General features: G+C 38.3%; 1 protein-coding gene across 1 annotated transcript in view; it reads right to left on the bottom strand.

Annotated features, from left to right (window-relative positions):
• Positions 1-16,353, bottom strand: part of LOC120940565 (dynein heavy chain 5, axonemal-like) — a 445,728-nt gene that overhangs the window by 282,491 nt on the left and 146,884 nt on the right. The window contains exons 28-34 of the mRNA XM_040353506.1: positions 15,708-15,788; positions 15,215-15,619; positions 15,018-15,136; positions 13,134-13,270; positions 12,892-13,054; positions 10,008-10,119; positions 7,854-7,982 (exon numbers count right to left, since the gene is read on the bottom strand). Of these exons, the coding sequence (XP_040209440.1) occupies positions 7,854-7,982; positions 10,008-10,119; positions 12,892-13,054; positions 13,134-13,270; positions 15,018-15,136; positions 15,215-15,619; positions 15,708-15,788 (1,146 nt within the window). The remainder of the gene's footprint in view (positions 1-7,853; positions 7,983-10,007; positions 10,120-12,891; positions 13,055-13,133; positions 13,271-15,017; positions 15,137-15,214; positions 15,620-15,707; positions 15,789-16,353) is intronic.

Here is a 16,353-nt window from a genome sequence, read left to right as displayed (position 1 = left end):
GCTGCGGCTTTTGGGCCTTCCCCCGGCTGGGTCCGGAACATCGCCGGAATAGTGGCTGCGGGCGGATTGTTCGGCTCCATCGGGTGCTGGTGTGATGGGGAGCTGGTCCCACTTACTTTTATGTGCCCTGGGGCTCGTTTAGGCGGCCGATGGCTGAAGATTGCAGCTCCTGTGCCTGCGGACTCGGATTAGGCGTCCATCACGGTCCGATGCCAGGCCACGCCCCCCGATGCATTTTACTTAAAAATTTGGACTGTGTAAGACTGCTACCAAGGAAGCAGCATCCAACCAGTTGGTTACTATTTGGTAATTATTTAATGAATCATATGCATAGAAAGCCCTGTTTGTCGTATGTGACCTAGCCACCAACAGATTGTCAATTACATTTCAATGATTCTATTGTAAATACTTGATAGTGCTCCCCTGATTGCAATAATCATGTGCCATGGATTAGGCAAAATGATTGAATTTATGACAGTGTCATGAGTCACATGTTGCCTAAGGAAGCAAAAATGGTAAATAGGACCCTGAGTTGCAATATAACTTGGCCCTGCATTACAATGTCATTTATTCTGACTGGAAAGCAACTTCAGCAAACTTCTGATATGAACCATAAAAACAATAGCAAAAGCAAATGTTTCAGACCAAGCAAAGTGAAGAAGGGCTTGGTTCTTTTGTATCCAACACTGTTGTTTTTACACTACCTATTTGTCTTACAAATATGTAGAATGTTTATGGCCATTTTATCGGGCTCTATGCATGACCACTCAGTTGCTTTTGTAACATTTGCAATTTTCCCCATTGTGCCTTCTACCAAGATGGAATTAATCATCAGCTTAACCATCTTTCCTCTATGTAATCAATACATTAACATGTTGCAAGCTTCATTTAGCATACTTGTTACTAAATGTGTTGATATCGTGTGACTGCCTCCTATAAATGTCTTTAAAAAATGTATAATTGTTAACACTGGTTCATGTCACTGCTATTCACAATTGTTATATATTCTTGGTTTTTGAAAATGTTTATATTTGTAGTAAATTACAATAGTATAATTTAGTCATTTCAACATAGCTTAGTGCATTTATGTCATATGCCAGTGTATGTTTTAGCAATAATCATGCGTTTCATTTTTCTTTTTTGTATGAATAAAATATTTTTTTATATATTTCATTAGTGTTTTGCCAATTGAAAGTCCCACCTGGGGGTATCCAATCTTTTCTATTTCAACATAGCTAAAACACATTAGAGAGGAAGTTCTAATTAATCACATAGGGAAAAAAAAATCATTATTATTATTAAGCAATTAAAATACATAAATTAGCTGTTTAAATTCTTTGTAGTAAAGATAAAATGTTTTTTTTTTTTTTCTATCCAGGAACCAATATGGGATATTGTATTCCAGCTATAAATTGCTTTGTGGCAATCTTTTTACATGAACGAGAGTCATAAGTGCTGCAATATTGACTCAGAGAATGATTGTGTTTGAACTATTTATGTTAAACAATAGAAATAGCTGCTAACAAAATGGATGGTACACTAAAAATTATCTAGTGAGAAGGTACAGTCATTCTGATGTCCAATTTCTCACTCTTCGTACAAACCAATAGATCTTGACCTTGGGACTTCAAGTAAACACTTTTCAGTAACACTACAGCATAATTAGGATTAGTGTTTAGAATAAACACTCATAAAAGCCATTAGCCATAAATGAATCACTTATTAGTTTTGTCGTGCCTTTAGATCTATTAATTTAATAAAAGAGATATAACCTGCAAATTGCAAACATTTAGGGCCAAATCCATGAAAGAATTACGCCGGCGTATCTCTTGATACGCCGCGTAATTTAAAATTTTGCGCGTCGTATCTTTGTTTTGTATCTACAAAACAAGATACGACTGCATCTCGGATCGATCCGACAGGCGTACGTCTTAGTACGCCGTCGGATCTTAGGTGCAATTTTTCGGCGGCCGCTAGGTGGCGTTTCCATCGAATTCCACATTGAGTATTCAAATTAGCTTGTTACGGCGATCCACGAACGTACGTCCGGCCGTCACATTTTTTTACGTCGTTTGCGTTCGGGTTTTTCCGGCGTATAGTTACCCCTGCTATTATGAGGCATACTCAATGTTAAGTATGGCCATCGTTCCCGCCTCGCATTTTGAATTTAAGTCGTTTGCGTAAGTCGTTCGCGAATAGGGATTTGCGTAGAATGACGTCACCGTCTTAAACATTGGCTTGTTCCGGTTTCATTTCGAGCATGCGCACTGGGATAACCCCACGGACGGCGCATGCGCCGTTAAAAAAAAAACGTTGTTTATGTCGGGTCACAACGTATTTACATAAAACACGCCCCCATTACATCCATTTGAATTCCCCGCCCTTACGCCGCCAAAGATACACTACGCCGCCGTAACTTACGGCGCAAATTCTTTGAGGATTCGAAAAAAAAAAGTTACGGCGGCGTAGTGTATCTTAGATACGCTACGCCCGGCGGATATATGCGCCGAACTACGTGGATCTGGCCCTTAGTGTTTTGTTTGCCTTTTGATGACTGAGAACATTTTTATCTGAACATTTTTCTAATTTTGATTGTCAAATATTGAAGTTCTAACAGCCAAATAATGCATTTAAAAGCGCAAAGCTATTTGCATAGCTAATTGATGTAGGGAAAGAAACAACCCAATATACTCAAGAAGACAAGTAACGCACAGCACAAACAAATGAAGACTTGCACAGCTCATATACTCATTTGTTAGACATAAATATTCATACAACAATTACATCTCCACATGCTTCAATTTGCAGGCAGCAATAGTTCAGTTCTTTCAAAAAACACAACTAATTGATACAGAAGAGGAACAGCCACCTGCAGATTACATTGCTCTTTTTTTTTTTTCCAAACCCACAACCCACACACATACAAGTGGGTCCCTGTGCTATAATGATTGAAGGTTTTACCTGTCTTGAATACAGTTTCCTCCGTCTTGTGACTCATTATATGAGCCACTGGCACCTCTTATAGTTTGTACTACTGAACAATGACAGCCCTTGTTAGAGCTGAAGTCATTCCCTTTCAGCAGTACTCCTGAGATAAAAGCAATGATAAAAAGCAGGAACAATTGTGAACTCTTCTCTGATCTAAGTGTGTGTTACATTCTACATTTTAAAAGTTGTATCATTCTAATGAGCACTGGGCTTAGAGGTAGTGTCTAAAGCAGTACTGTACAAAAAGAAGGGTTTCTTGAACACATATGGACAGAGAAATGGAAGGGCATTTGCAAATAGGACGACCCCCTAATTTCCCAGCTAAAATGTTGGTTTTGGGATATACTCACTGTATAAAACGACCCCTCACTGTGCCATCTGTACCATGCCTCACTGTGCCATCTGTAACATGCCTCACTGTGCCATCTGTAACATGCCTCGACGATCTCCCTACCTTCTCCTGTTTGCAGAGATGTCAGATGGCAGCCATCCATTATTCAAAAGCCACGCCTCCTCCTCAGGCTGTTCCCTGATAGGCGGAACAGTAATTTTCCCAGCAGAGCCTCTGTTCAGTGTTCCGCCTATCACGGATGTCCTCTCGTCCGAGGCAGAGGATGAGAAGGCATCCGTGATAGGCTGAACACTAAACAGAGGCTCTGCTGGGAAAATTAGTGTTCCGCCTATCACGGAACAGTCAGAGGAGGAGGCGCGCTTTTTTAATAATGGATGGCCGACGTCTGACACAGGTACCCGGCGTATAAGACTACCCCCGACTTTTGGGGAATGATTTTACATGCAAAAAGTCGTCTTATACGCCGGAAAATACGGTAGATAGAATTTTGATCAACAATTCTTAGAAGTCTACATGTTCTGGCATTGTGTCTCTCTTTTCTGGATATATATTTTAATCGAGTGGTATAGAGAAGAAACGGTCTACCCCTGAATCCAAAGGTGATGGTCCTGCATAGTTGTTCTTTATTATGCTGTGGAATTGAGGGTGGAAGCAGATTATCCCCCCCAAATCACTTAAGCAGAGTGTTGCGGAGAGCAGTATGAAAATCCTGTCTTACCAGGTATTTATACACCACTGCCTGTTTAGACCCATTAGGCATATGCCGACTGGGTCCACATGTTCCAGTAAGCCTCCTCATGTTTTAGTGGTGGAACCCTTTACAGTGGTGACCCTTAATTGTGACTTTGGAAATTATGAATCATTCTTGGATCATCATCCTGACCATTTTCTTCACCACACTTGTTTGAAGTTTTTTCACAACCCTCTATTTTTATATTGGACTGCACATTCTCCTAGCACAAGCTATATATTGTGGGTATGGGATATTCACTATAATTTTAGGATCAATGATATTTTTATTTAAGATAATCTGTTTATTGGGATGTTATATACTGAGTGTCCTAATCATTAAGTAATGTATGCATGTTTCTAATGTTCAACAATGATACACGTATTCTCTTAATATCATTTTTTTGCACTTTTTTCCGCACTGAATTCCAGTTGTATTAGACTGGGTCTCTGTATATTTATTTTTATTCACTTGATTAGCGCTGCACTTATTTTTCAAGAATGAATACACGCTGACCATTGAAAGCACACCTGTCAGTGTAAAAATGGTTTGTCTTAGCACGTTTACTGCTACTTTAGCTGGGCAGCTATGTCTGTTAAAGTAGGTATAAAAATGGCAGACCTACTAGCTGGATCAACAGGGAAAAAAGGCAAAGAAAAATAATGCAAGCATCACATCTAGGAATTAATAATTTGGAATTGAATACATTTTCTTTTTGAGTTTAATACCACAAGTTTTAATTTACCATACTCTGTAGCAACAGAGGCAGCAATTCTTGCTTGTCTCATTTCCCTGTGGGGGGGGCAGCTTGGACATCATTTATATATTGTACTGTTGCTCATGTGTCTTCCCCCCCCCCCCCCTCTGTGCATTAATTCATACGATTTTTTTTTTTCCCCATTTAACCAGCGGGTTGAGCAAAAAAAAAAAAGTCGATTCCCTTATCTACACAATTCATGTGGGTGGGGGAATCCTTCCTGCTGAGCCTTTACATTCTGACAGCATTAAGCCTTCCCCCTCCATCAAAATACAGTGATCAGTGTTGCAGGCTATAGCTGGCAGCAGCGATCATTCAGGAAAAACCTGACAGGCTGGTTGTATACAAGTTGATTGAAAGATTGACATATGTACAACCAGCCAGGCCATAGATGGATCAAAATTTGGCTGGTCCCCCAGTCATTTTGTCTCAAAACTCTTGTTTGTGTGAGGCGCTTCATAGGGCCCAGTTAAATGTTTGCATTGGGATGTAAGCTGGCAATAGATGGGTAGAATAAAAAAAAAAAAATTCTTAGGAAAAGAATGTTCTAAAAAAAAGTGTCACGTCTACCCCAAACACAGGTGGTCAGACACTATAGCTGGCTACTGTGTTCTTCACCTATAGCAGCCGCCTTTCCCCTAAGGCAAGCAGGCCTACCGGTACTTGGTTGTCCCCAGGTCTTATACACAATGCTATAGTGCCTGGCTACAATGCCAAGACAGGCACAAACTAATCAAAGCAAACAGGTACTTGCGATTGGCAGAGTGGTTCTATGACAGTCGAGGTTAAAGGCAGGCAGAGTTCAGGGCATAGTCCAATATCTGGTGCAGGGTCATACACAGGGAAATCGAAACTAGCAGAGCAAGGCAGACAAGGAGAGTGTTGTGGAGAGTGGTGTGAAAACCCTGTCTTACCAGGTGTTCATACACCCCCACCTGTTTAGACCAATTAGGCTAATGCCCACTGGGTCCACATGTTCCAATAAGCCTCTTCATGCTTTTGTGGTGGCTTTGGGACTCATCAATCATTCTTGGATCATCACCCTGACCATTTGCTTCACCACATATTTGTTTGAACTTTTTTCAAAACCCTCCATTTTTTAAATGGACTACATTTTCTTAGCACAATCTATATATTGTGGGTATGGGATATTCACTATAATTTTAGGATCATTGATATTTGTATTTACCGGTAAGTAAGACAATTTGTTTATTGGGATGTTATTGACTGTATATGAGTGTCCTAATTATTAAGTAATCTATGCGTGTTAATATTCAACATTGATACACGGATTCTCTTAATACCATTTTTTTGCACGCCTTTCCGCACTGAATTTTATTATTTTGCAATTATGATTATGTTTTAATTCTAATAACACATGTATTTTGGAATATTTACTACTGGAATTCCAGTTGTTCTCTTTAGATAGGATTTTTGTATTTTTATTTGTATCCACTTGATTAGCGCTGCACTTATTCTCCATTACTTTTAAACACAAATTTGTCATTTGTGGTGCTGGCTGCTTTTTATTTTTAATTGGCATATCAGCGCTGTATTTTTCTATATATTTGTATTCATTCTTGTAAAACTTTTATCCCAAAAGAAGGACAAAAAACATTGCTGCAACTGCTTCAAAGGTGTTAGAGTCTTGTTTTAATTTGTTAGTCAACCCCAATTAAAATTTACTAGTACATCCCAAACTACTCTCTTCCCTGACTAACAATGCTGCTGTCCAAAGAAGTTTCAGTTGCTCCTCCATCCAGAGTGTAAACATCCTAATACAGGAAGTGTGTTACTGGCCAGATTACCAGGTGAAAGAAAAGGGGGGGGAAAAGGCCTAAAAAAGTAAACTAATGCAGCCACCACATTTATGGTTTGGTAAACTGCAATATATAACCTTTTTATTATTATTTTTTTTGATGTTAAGTACTGCTTCAAACAATATGTTTTGGAATGAAAAAAAAAGCAAGATGAAACAACGAACAAATGCAAAATTGAACATATTTCATTAGATATAGCTTGCAATACTGTCAAACTTAAGCTGGCCAAGCATTTATTATGTAATGCATTTATTATGCACTTTCTGCCCAATCATGAATAATTATTTTGAGGATTATAACAGAAACACATCTTGTTTAGAAGAATTATAATGCAACATAAAAGCGTATGCTCTGTATATAGGAATTGCTTAAAAAAATGATCGACATGCTGATGGTGTCCCAGGTGTTGTGGTTTTCCCCAACATAAGAGGCAATCATTTGTTTCAATGTGCTGGTGCAGTATTTTGAAATTCATTTTATTAATCCCTGCTTTACATTGTTGTAAGGTAAGTGCCCCAGCTTGGATCCAGACCATAGCTATCAGCTTCTTGGCAGTAAACAGTACCTCATGCAAAAAGGTGCGCAGATAAAATGTTTAATTCACCCTTTGTTTTGAAAGTTTACTTGAGCCTACCTTTACTATTGCTTTTATGAACAGACACACTACAAATGCTGATTTTAGAAAAAATGCAATCCTCTTTTCCATACACTGCACTTGTATATATATATTCCGCGGTGGTGCAGTGGTTTAAATTTGTTTACAATGTAAGGTTAGTATTAAGCGCACTGATGGAGTCTTAATATACACAGTAGACACATAAGAGCCTTATTTACAGCGAAGGATGACTTTCTAAATACTATTGGTGTACAATGAACAGGCGGCAAAGACCCTGCAAGTAAAGGTCCCTTAAAAATATGACGAAGCCATGGTCTATAGCAGTGATGGCGAACCTTGGCACCCCAGATGTTTTGGAACTACATTTCCCATGATGCTCAACTACACTGCAGAGTGCATGAGCATCATGGGAAATGTAGTTCCAAAACATCTGGGGTGCCAAGGTTCACCATCACTGGTCTATAGGGTTAAAAGTCCAGAACCACGTGAGTAACTAAAATAACGTTTGTTTCTGTAATGTCTATTTTTAATAAAGGGAAAATAATAATCTAATGTAAGCCACAATTTATACCAGTCCTATAATACTTTACCTCAATGTCTTCTTTATATTTCAGAAGTGAGGCTTCCATTATGTTCCTCAAGGAAAAACTTTCAGACTCCACATCAAAACCGTGACCAGTAAGTTGTGAAATTCTATCCCAGTGTCGCTTCATCATTGCCTGGTGTACAAGAAAAATGGCAGTATAAGACAACATGGAGGTATGAGGCAGCAATCAAAAATGTATTCAAGAAAAAAAATGCCATTTAGCTTTAGAATCAATGAATCACAGCTGGTGAAATATGCCCACATTAGTCCTGGCAATCCAGGGTATAATTTAATTTAAGAAGAAAATCATAAGAGATGAAACAAGATTTGTTTCCAATTTCCAAAAAGTGTGCTTTTTAATAGTAATACTTTCCAAGAATTGTTCAGACAGTCAGAACACTATAACTTGTTTTAGAATCTTTGGCAGAAGGTTGGAAGATTTATGAATTAAATCTTGCTAAAAAATGGATGTGCAAGAAAATTCAATTAGGTACACTAATGCCGAGTACACACGATCGTTTCGTCTGATGAAAACGATCTGATGGACCGTTTTCATCAGATGAACCAATCGTGTGTGGGCCCCATCGGTTTTTTATCCATCGGTGAAAAAAATAGGAACTTGTGATCCTGTGTCTCCGTGCGCCCCCACTGGTAATTGAGCCTGCGGCTTTGCGGCCTTCTGCAGGCCTAAGCTTCCTTCTGTGATCTGGTGCCATCTTGTGGTGGCCATTGGCATTACAAGTAAAACAGCAGTTCTAATGTGCCATCCTCCTTCCCTCTAATTAGAACCCCCAAACATTATATATATTTTTTATTTTAACACCCTAGAGCGGTGATATGCAATTAGCGGACCTCCAGCTGTTGCAAAACTACAAGTCCCATCATGCTTCAGCCTCTGGGTGTCATGCTTGTGGCTGTCAGAGTCTTGCTATGCCTCATGGGATTTGTAGTTCTGCAACAGCTGGAGGTCTGCTAATTGCATATCTCTGCCCTAGAGAATAAAATGGCGGTCGTTTCAATACTTTCTGTCACACCGTCTTACAAGCGTACTTTTTTTGGGGAAAAATACACTTTTTTTAATGAAAAAAATAAGACAACAGTAAAGTTAGCCCAATTTTTTTATATTGTGAAAGATAATGTTATGCCGAGTAAATTGATACCCAACATGCTTCAAAATTGCGTCGTGGAATGGCAACAAACTTTTACCCTTTAAAATCTCCATAGGCGACGTTTAATACATTCTACAGGTTGCATGTTTTGAGTTACAGAGGAGGTCTAGGGCTAGAATTATTGCTCTCGCACTACCAATCACAGCGATACCTCACATGTGTGGTTTGAATACCGTTTACATATGCAGGCGCTACTCACATATGCATTCGCTTCTGCGCGCGAGCTTGGCGTAACGGGGCGCGTTTCCTGGCTCCTAACTTTTTTAGCTGGCTCCTAGATTCCAAGCAAATTTGTCAAACCCTGGTATAAGCAACCATGTTTACTGAATGAAAGAAGCCCTCCATTGTTTACAATTGTCATGTGATCTGCTGTGATTCTGTCATCGGCTGTGTCCGGTGGACACAACTGGGGACAGATGACACTGCAGCATGGCCCGTAGGGTGCGTGCAAGGCGCATTCAGGTAGGAATTCATACAACGTTCACCCAGAACGAACAAGGTCGCACCCAGCCGTCATTTGACAATAGACTGGGTGGGAAGTGGCTTAAAGAAGAACAAGAAATACAATTTTACCAATAATTCAGATGCACAATGGTGTTAAACTGTGCACATGGAGAGTGCCTGCAGTTGTAATGTTGGACATTTATGCAGGAAATATAATAGTGATCTCCAAATAGTTCAATGATTAGAACGACTGGTTTCCCAGTACAATAATCTGCACATGATTCATTGGCTAATGACTGAACAATCTGCGGTATTCTATAACTTCTGTCAAATAGCTAAACACAGTTAAAATACATACTGTATATGCATACATATAACACAAAATAAATTGACTAGCACTGCACACAGTTCATCTACTTGAATACAATTAATGGTATAGTTCTCTTAAATTAAATATTCCAGACGCCAGACTCTGTCTACAACAGAATATTCGGAAGACCGAACCTATGAAATGTAAGCATCTAATGCAAAAATGATAGTCTTACTTTATTTGACATCATTTCAAGCAGAGGACAACTCTCACTGAAATCGTCAATCTTCATCTTCAAGTCATTGAATGCTTGCCACTCCTTTAGTGCTTTGGGCAGCTTGCGAATTCTAAAAGTAGTGAGGCAACATGACTTATGTAAGCATTATTTTAGACATGTAAGCACAACAGATTAGCAATAGTGCATAAAACATTTGTACTTTGGAGACTTCTGGGGAGCGCAATATTGCTTCATTGAAATAATTAAAACACAAGATTATTCTAATACTCCTTATGGACTAACAAATACAAAATATGTAATATCCTAAAAGGCAAGATAGAAATACAAGAAAAAAGCAAATCAACTAAATTTAACAGTTTTAAAAAGGTGTCTTAAATTCAGGCCATTATTTGAACGGAATACAGCCACACACATTAAAAGCACCTCTAGCTCTGAATGCATTGGCAATGGGTGCCATTCAGGTTGTCACCCTAAAATGTCTCCTAGCACACCCAAACAGCAGTTGCCATGGAGACTTGCCAACACTTGATTTAAAGTTCCAGGCCAGCTCAGTTAGTTCCCAGTGGAGTGATATGCCCTTTGCTTTTAACTCCCGCTAGCAGCCAAATTAGGTGCTTTGGAAGCGCTGGCCATTCATTTCAATGGGCGCGCTGTATAAAGTGCTCCAAAGATGCTGCTTGCAGGACTTTTCCCAACGTCCCTCAAGCACACCGCCCCAGTGTGAAAAGTCACACTGAAATGAATGGGAGGTGATTTTCAGGCGCTTTGCAAGCACCAGTTCTAGAGCTAAAACACCTGAAAACCGCCTCAGTGTGAAAGGGGTATAATTGTAAATTTAAAAAATTGTAACTACGGTGTACAAGCAGAGTCGTCTATACGGTTATACTGTATACTGTAATTATTGCTATTTTTCACTGCACCTCAATGTCAATGTTTTTTTACTTCAACTGCTATAACAAACCTACTCATTCTTTCCAAAAGTTTGTAAAATTGTAGCTTTTAAATTATGCTGCTCAATAAAATGTTGTCACAGAAGATAAAGTTAATCCAGGCAAATTTATGTTTTTACATTTGACCAGTTTATAAATCTCTCTTGTTTTTAATGACAGAAGCAGAAGGAATTTCATAAAAGTAATTTCATTGTTTTCTTTATTTCAACACATTTGATTATCAGATTTTGGCTATGTTTTGCTATTTCTTTATGCTGCTTTCAGACATTGCTATGTTCACTTTATCCATTTTAGAATTTTGCTAAATTTCATGTTAAAATAATGCATAGTGGAAATTAAAAAAGCAATTATTATTGATGTGCTTTTGAAGTTAAGAACCTGTGTCATAGGTCTAGTCTTGTGTTGATGGGCAAACGCAACTTGCTTTCAATGCATTCTGTTAAATTTGACATACACCAGTTTGAGATGCTTCCGAGATCATTCACAGTTAATTCACAGGTGCATATGACCTGCTGTGGACCTTCTTCGTGCCTGCTTTTAACTGAAAAGCAGTTGGGTCCCCAAACAAAAGTCCACCAATAAAGACAAATAGCCATCTCCTAGACACTTACATGGGTTACAAGGATTTTATTAAACTTCATGGTAAATTACTATCTGCTGTCATTTGTATTGAAAATTACATATGAATTTGACTAATTTTCTACATCCTGCTACTACTTTCTACTCCCTGAATGCTGAGTGGGGAGATTTTTATATGATGAGCAGGAATTGACACCCTTATACAACCATTTCACGTTTTTGTCCCTTTTTTGTAAATCAAAGATGGCTGCAGTTTTAACAGCAAATTACAAAGATGCTTGTGTAGAAATGAGATATAATTGTTTAAAAAAAAGTTACTGTTTAAGTCCCTACTTTGCCACCACAGATTATACTGAATTTTTAAAAGGTGCTACTAAACTATTCTATATTGACTGACATTGAAAGAAATACTGTAGAGAAATCTCTCATTTCATTTGACGTGATTATGCAGTCCAGTATTAAGAAACCAGCACTTGGCACATAGTTAGATGGGGGTGCCTTCCATCATATGGTCTGGACTTGCTCAACATTTCAGGGTTTTTGAGCACCCATTTTGGAATTTATTAACACAAATGACATAGCACTCAGTTTAGCCCCCAAGGTGTGGATCTTGGGGGTGCTGGATCCTGTAGAGCTGGGCCTCTATGTTAAATTGTTTTAATTGCCTCCTTCTATGTCCAAAGGGAGATCTCCTTAGGTGTAAGGCGCCATTTATTGCCCTTTTGTATCAACCTGGTGTGCAGCAATTAATGCAGTATTACCATTGTACAAACAGATCTATGAAAGCTGTAATTTGCCCTAAGAAAATTTTCAAAAATTAGACAGCGTGGCTAGACTTCTGGGGCACATGACCGTCTCTGCTTAATTATATGTCATTTTTGGCATCTCCCTTTTGCCTACTTCTAGCCTTCCTTTTTCTCCTATTCACCCTCCCCTTCCCTCTTATTCCTTCCTTTCTCCTGCCCCCTCCCCCTTCCCTTGCTGAAATCTTGAGACCTTATTGATGTAACCCCTAGATTTTGCTATACATAGCACCTGCCTTTTATTTTTGGATACTATATGCTATGATGTCTAAGCTGTTCTGATCCAATCAATACATTGTACCATTCACCATATTTTGTTGTGCATCACTGTATTGTTTATACAAGCTGCACTTGATGTACGGATTCTTCTTGCCTCAATAAAACTATACTTGTGAAAAAAGAAACCAGCACTATAAAACAGAACTACATAATGATTATCTTTTGCAAATTCCAATAATGGAGAAATGGCAATGGGTGAAGAGAAGCTGCATGTGAAAATGATTTTCATTTTAAGTTAGAATTCTTAGAACAATTAGAAAAGATACAAACCTGTTTTGGAAGTCCAGCAGCTCATTATTGATTTTCTCAATATCCAGATCAGTCCAGAGGATTTCATAATACCCATTAATGCTATCTATAACAGCATTATAAAGGCCGTAGAGTTTCTGAAGTAATGAGAGTTCCCGTTTAATCCTTTGTAGTTCAGAGTATTCTGAAATTCAACAAAATGTATCAATTTGGGTTTAAGCACTGCTGTTCTTGGATTAAACTATAATGTTTTAAAATACTACCTGTTATTGACAGGCCAAAGAGTTCTTCTCCTCCAGAAAAAGTAATATATTTCCTCCAAAGTTCATCAAACTTGGCCTGGAAAATTTGCAATCTGTCGCTTGCTTCTCTGGGAGGAATACCTTCTATACCAGGTCCCCTATAAAATACATGTGGCATCATTTTCACTTTGCCAAGACAATTAGGCTGCAGGTCAAAGGTGCCCAATATTTGGCCTGCAAACCCTCTGCATGTAGTCTGCCACCTACTGAGCACCAGAGGTCAGCAGTGTGGCAGCAAGGTACCAGGTTCCAAAACATGCTCTGCATTCCAGCACCAGGCACTAAAAGAAAGACTACTGTGAGGCAGAGATAACTCTGCTCGCAGTATCTGTGGACTTAGGGAGAGATGGAGAGTGGGGTGGTAGAGTGTTATCAGGTAAGTAAACACCAATGCTGGGGAGTTATATTTCACTGCCAATTAGAGGGTGGAGTGTTAGAAGGGTGGGGTTATACTAATCAATGGTTAGAAAACACTGACACCAACAACCATAACAACCAATTGGAGTGGAGGGGGGGGTAATGTAGCAATGTTAAATAGCACTATAGTTGGGGATTAACAGCACTGCTAATGACCACTAATGGGGTTCATAGTAATTCCACTGACACCAATGTGACCACTAACACCAATGTTCGAGGTTATTATTGCATCCACATACACCAGTACTGGGGACTATTACTGCATCCACAGACCCCAACATTGGGTGTCACTATTACTGCCATTGACACCAATGATGGGGTTTATTTTATTCCCACATTCTCTGCCATTGACACCAATGATGGGGTTTATTTTATTCCCACATTCTCTGCCATGTGCATTGCAATACCTTGCAGGACCAAAATTTGAGCATGAGGTTCATTTTGAATAGGCATCCTAACTTGACACACTACACCTCAACAATCAAAAATGCGCAGCCCCTCAAAGTTTTGGGGGGGCCACACTTGAGGTACACTGTAATTTTCAAGTTGACCACAAATGTCCTAGACAAATAGCACAAATAGCACATTGCGTGATGATGCACAATACAACTTATAGTGAAACTGAATTATGGTCACAAAATTTTGAATTATACAACTAAAGGAACAAAGTAGACTTAGTAGTTAACATGTATATCACGCAACATTAAATGTGTAGTCAGACACAGCACTGGGATTATATGTTTTCTCTATTTGCTTGAGATATATGTGTGAAATGATGGGAATAACTGGTTCAACACAACTTTTTCTTAGCATGTCTGGTAGTTTTCAGATAAGGGCATAACATGACGTTCATGCATTCGGAAGAAATTGATGCAATTAAATATTCTACTAATATAATTCTGTTGACATTGAATTCAATAGGATATATTAATTATAATAAGTAGGAACTGAAAAACAGATAAAAACCTAATGAAATGATCTATTAATTTAAGAAATCTGCTCTGTATTGTTGGAAATTGCTAATTCCTGGTGAAAATTTGCTTCTAAGTACATTTTCAGCAGAATTTTAACCCATCGGAAGTTTAGTTAACAAAATGAACATTAACAAACTATTTAACCAAACATCTAGCTGAAACTGTTGGCTAAAGACGCATCTTTAGTTCTGTCCAAGCCATTAAACAGTAGCATAGGTATTTTATTTTTTTTCTATTTTTCTATTATTTTTTTTCTATTTTTTCATACAAGTATTTAAGGCTACATAAAAACACAATTTACAATTAGAATTTACAAGGATGGTAGCTAATGAAAAGGCACTAACTTCAACATCAGGAAATGATGATTTAACAAACATGCATTTTACTGCTCATTTGTTTTGTGACCCTGGGGTATGCAATTACAACACAATTAACATTTCAAAAATATACTTACGTTACGTCATAGTCTTTATAAAACTCACTGGCATCAATCTGAAACTTTTTCACACCATCAAGCAAATCTGTCTTCATCTCTGGTTGCACTTTGATGAGTAAATTCTGGGTTTGCACAACCTATAAAAAAGGCACATTAAAACCCTGACCGTATAATTCTGATGTTCATAATTCACACACATTAAGAACTAAGTTTACCTGTGTGTTTAAATTCTTCCAGGCATAAGCTAATCCATCTACACGCTCTGCATTGCCATCTTGAAACAGTAGCTCATATTTTACCAGGAGACTATGGGATTCCTCGATGGGTCCAATCATCATGTCAATCTTAATTTCTGACTCTCTTATTTCTTTTAATGCATCCATAGATCCACGTACATCATCAAGATCATTAATAGGTCTATTGAGTCGCTTACTGAGATTATCAATAAAGGAATAAATCTCATCCATATCCATAGCTGCTTTTTTATTCAAAGCAGAACCAATGGCTCTCTTCCAACGACGACATTCCTGTACCAAAGCCATTTTCAGACAATCGGTTGAGAAGTCAACAGATCCTACAATGCAGTGCCCTGGAAGTTCACTAATTTGGGATTCCAATTGCTGTAAAATAAAATAGTGGGTACAACTTGGGTACAGTATTTGCACAAGTAGTAAAATGTCTATTTGATTGCAACAGAAATGTACTTACTGAGTAATAACTGAGTTGACTTCGGAATTCAGACATTACAGGATTAGTGTCAAGGAACTCTTTAACTTTTTCATCAACATCCTATAAATAACAGAATAAACCAAAATAAATGAGATAAGGTCCTGTGTGCATGGTAGATAACACTACAAATATTTAAAAATGATTGGCACGTGGCAGAACATTGATTTTAAAAATAAATGATACACCAGAATTGTGTTTTTTTTTTATGAATTATTCAGCAGACTGTACAATCTTTCACATATGCATTTTGTTTAATCTCTCCACTTGTAATCACGTCTAAACAAAATGTGGATATACTGCTTAGCTCCATACTCCAATAAAAAGGCTTAAAAAAGTCATATTGCTTAGTTTAGCAATATAATATTTTGTGATATTGTGATTTTGTGGTTCAGGCAAATGCTTGGCCACATATAAATTCATAATACCACATTTTTTAAGTGGTTGTAAAGCTTCTTTTTTCCCTGAAAATAATAAACATGTTATACTTGCTCTGTGAAATGGTTTTGCACCGAGTGGTCCCAATCTTCCTCTTCTGGGGTCGTCCCCTGGCGATTTTGGCTACTTCTCCAAGTGTCCCCAAAACAATCTGCTTGGGGGCACTTGGGCGAGCTTGATCTGGAGCAAG

This window comes from Rana temporaria, chromosome 5, assembly GCF_905171775.1.
Source record: "Rana temporaria chromosome 5, aRanTem1.1, whole genome shotgun sequence".
NCBI classification, from domain to species: Eukaryota; Metazoa; Chordata; class Amphibia; order Anura; family Ranidae; genus Rana; species Rana temporaria.
Note: the sequence above shows the minus strand (reverse complement) of the source record. Positions and strands in the feature narration are given on the sequence as shown.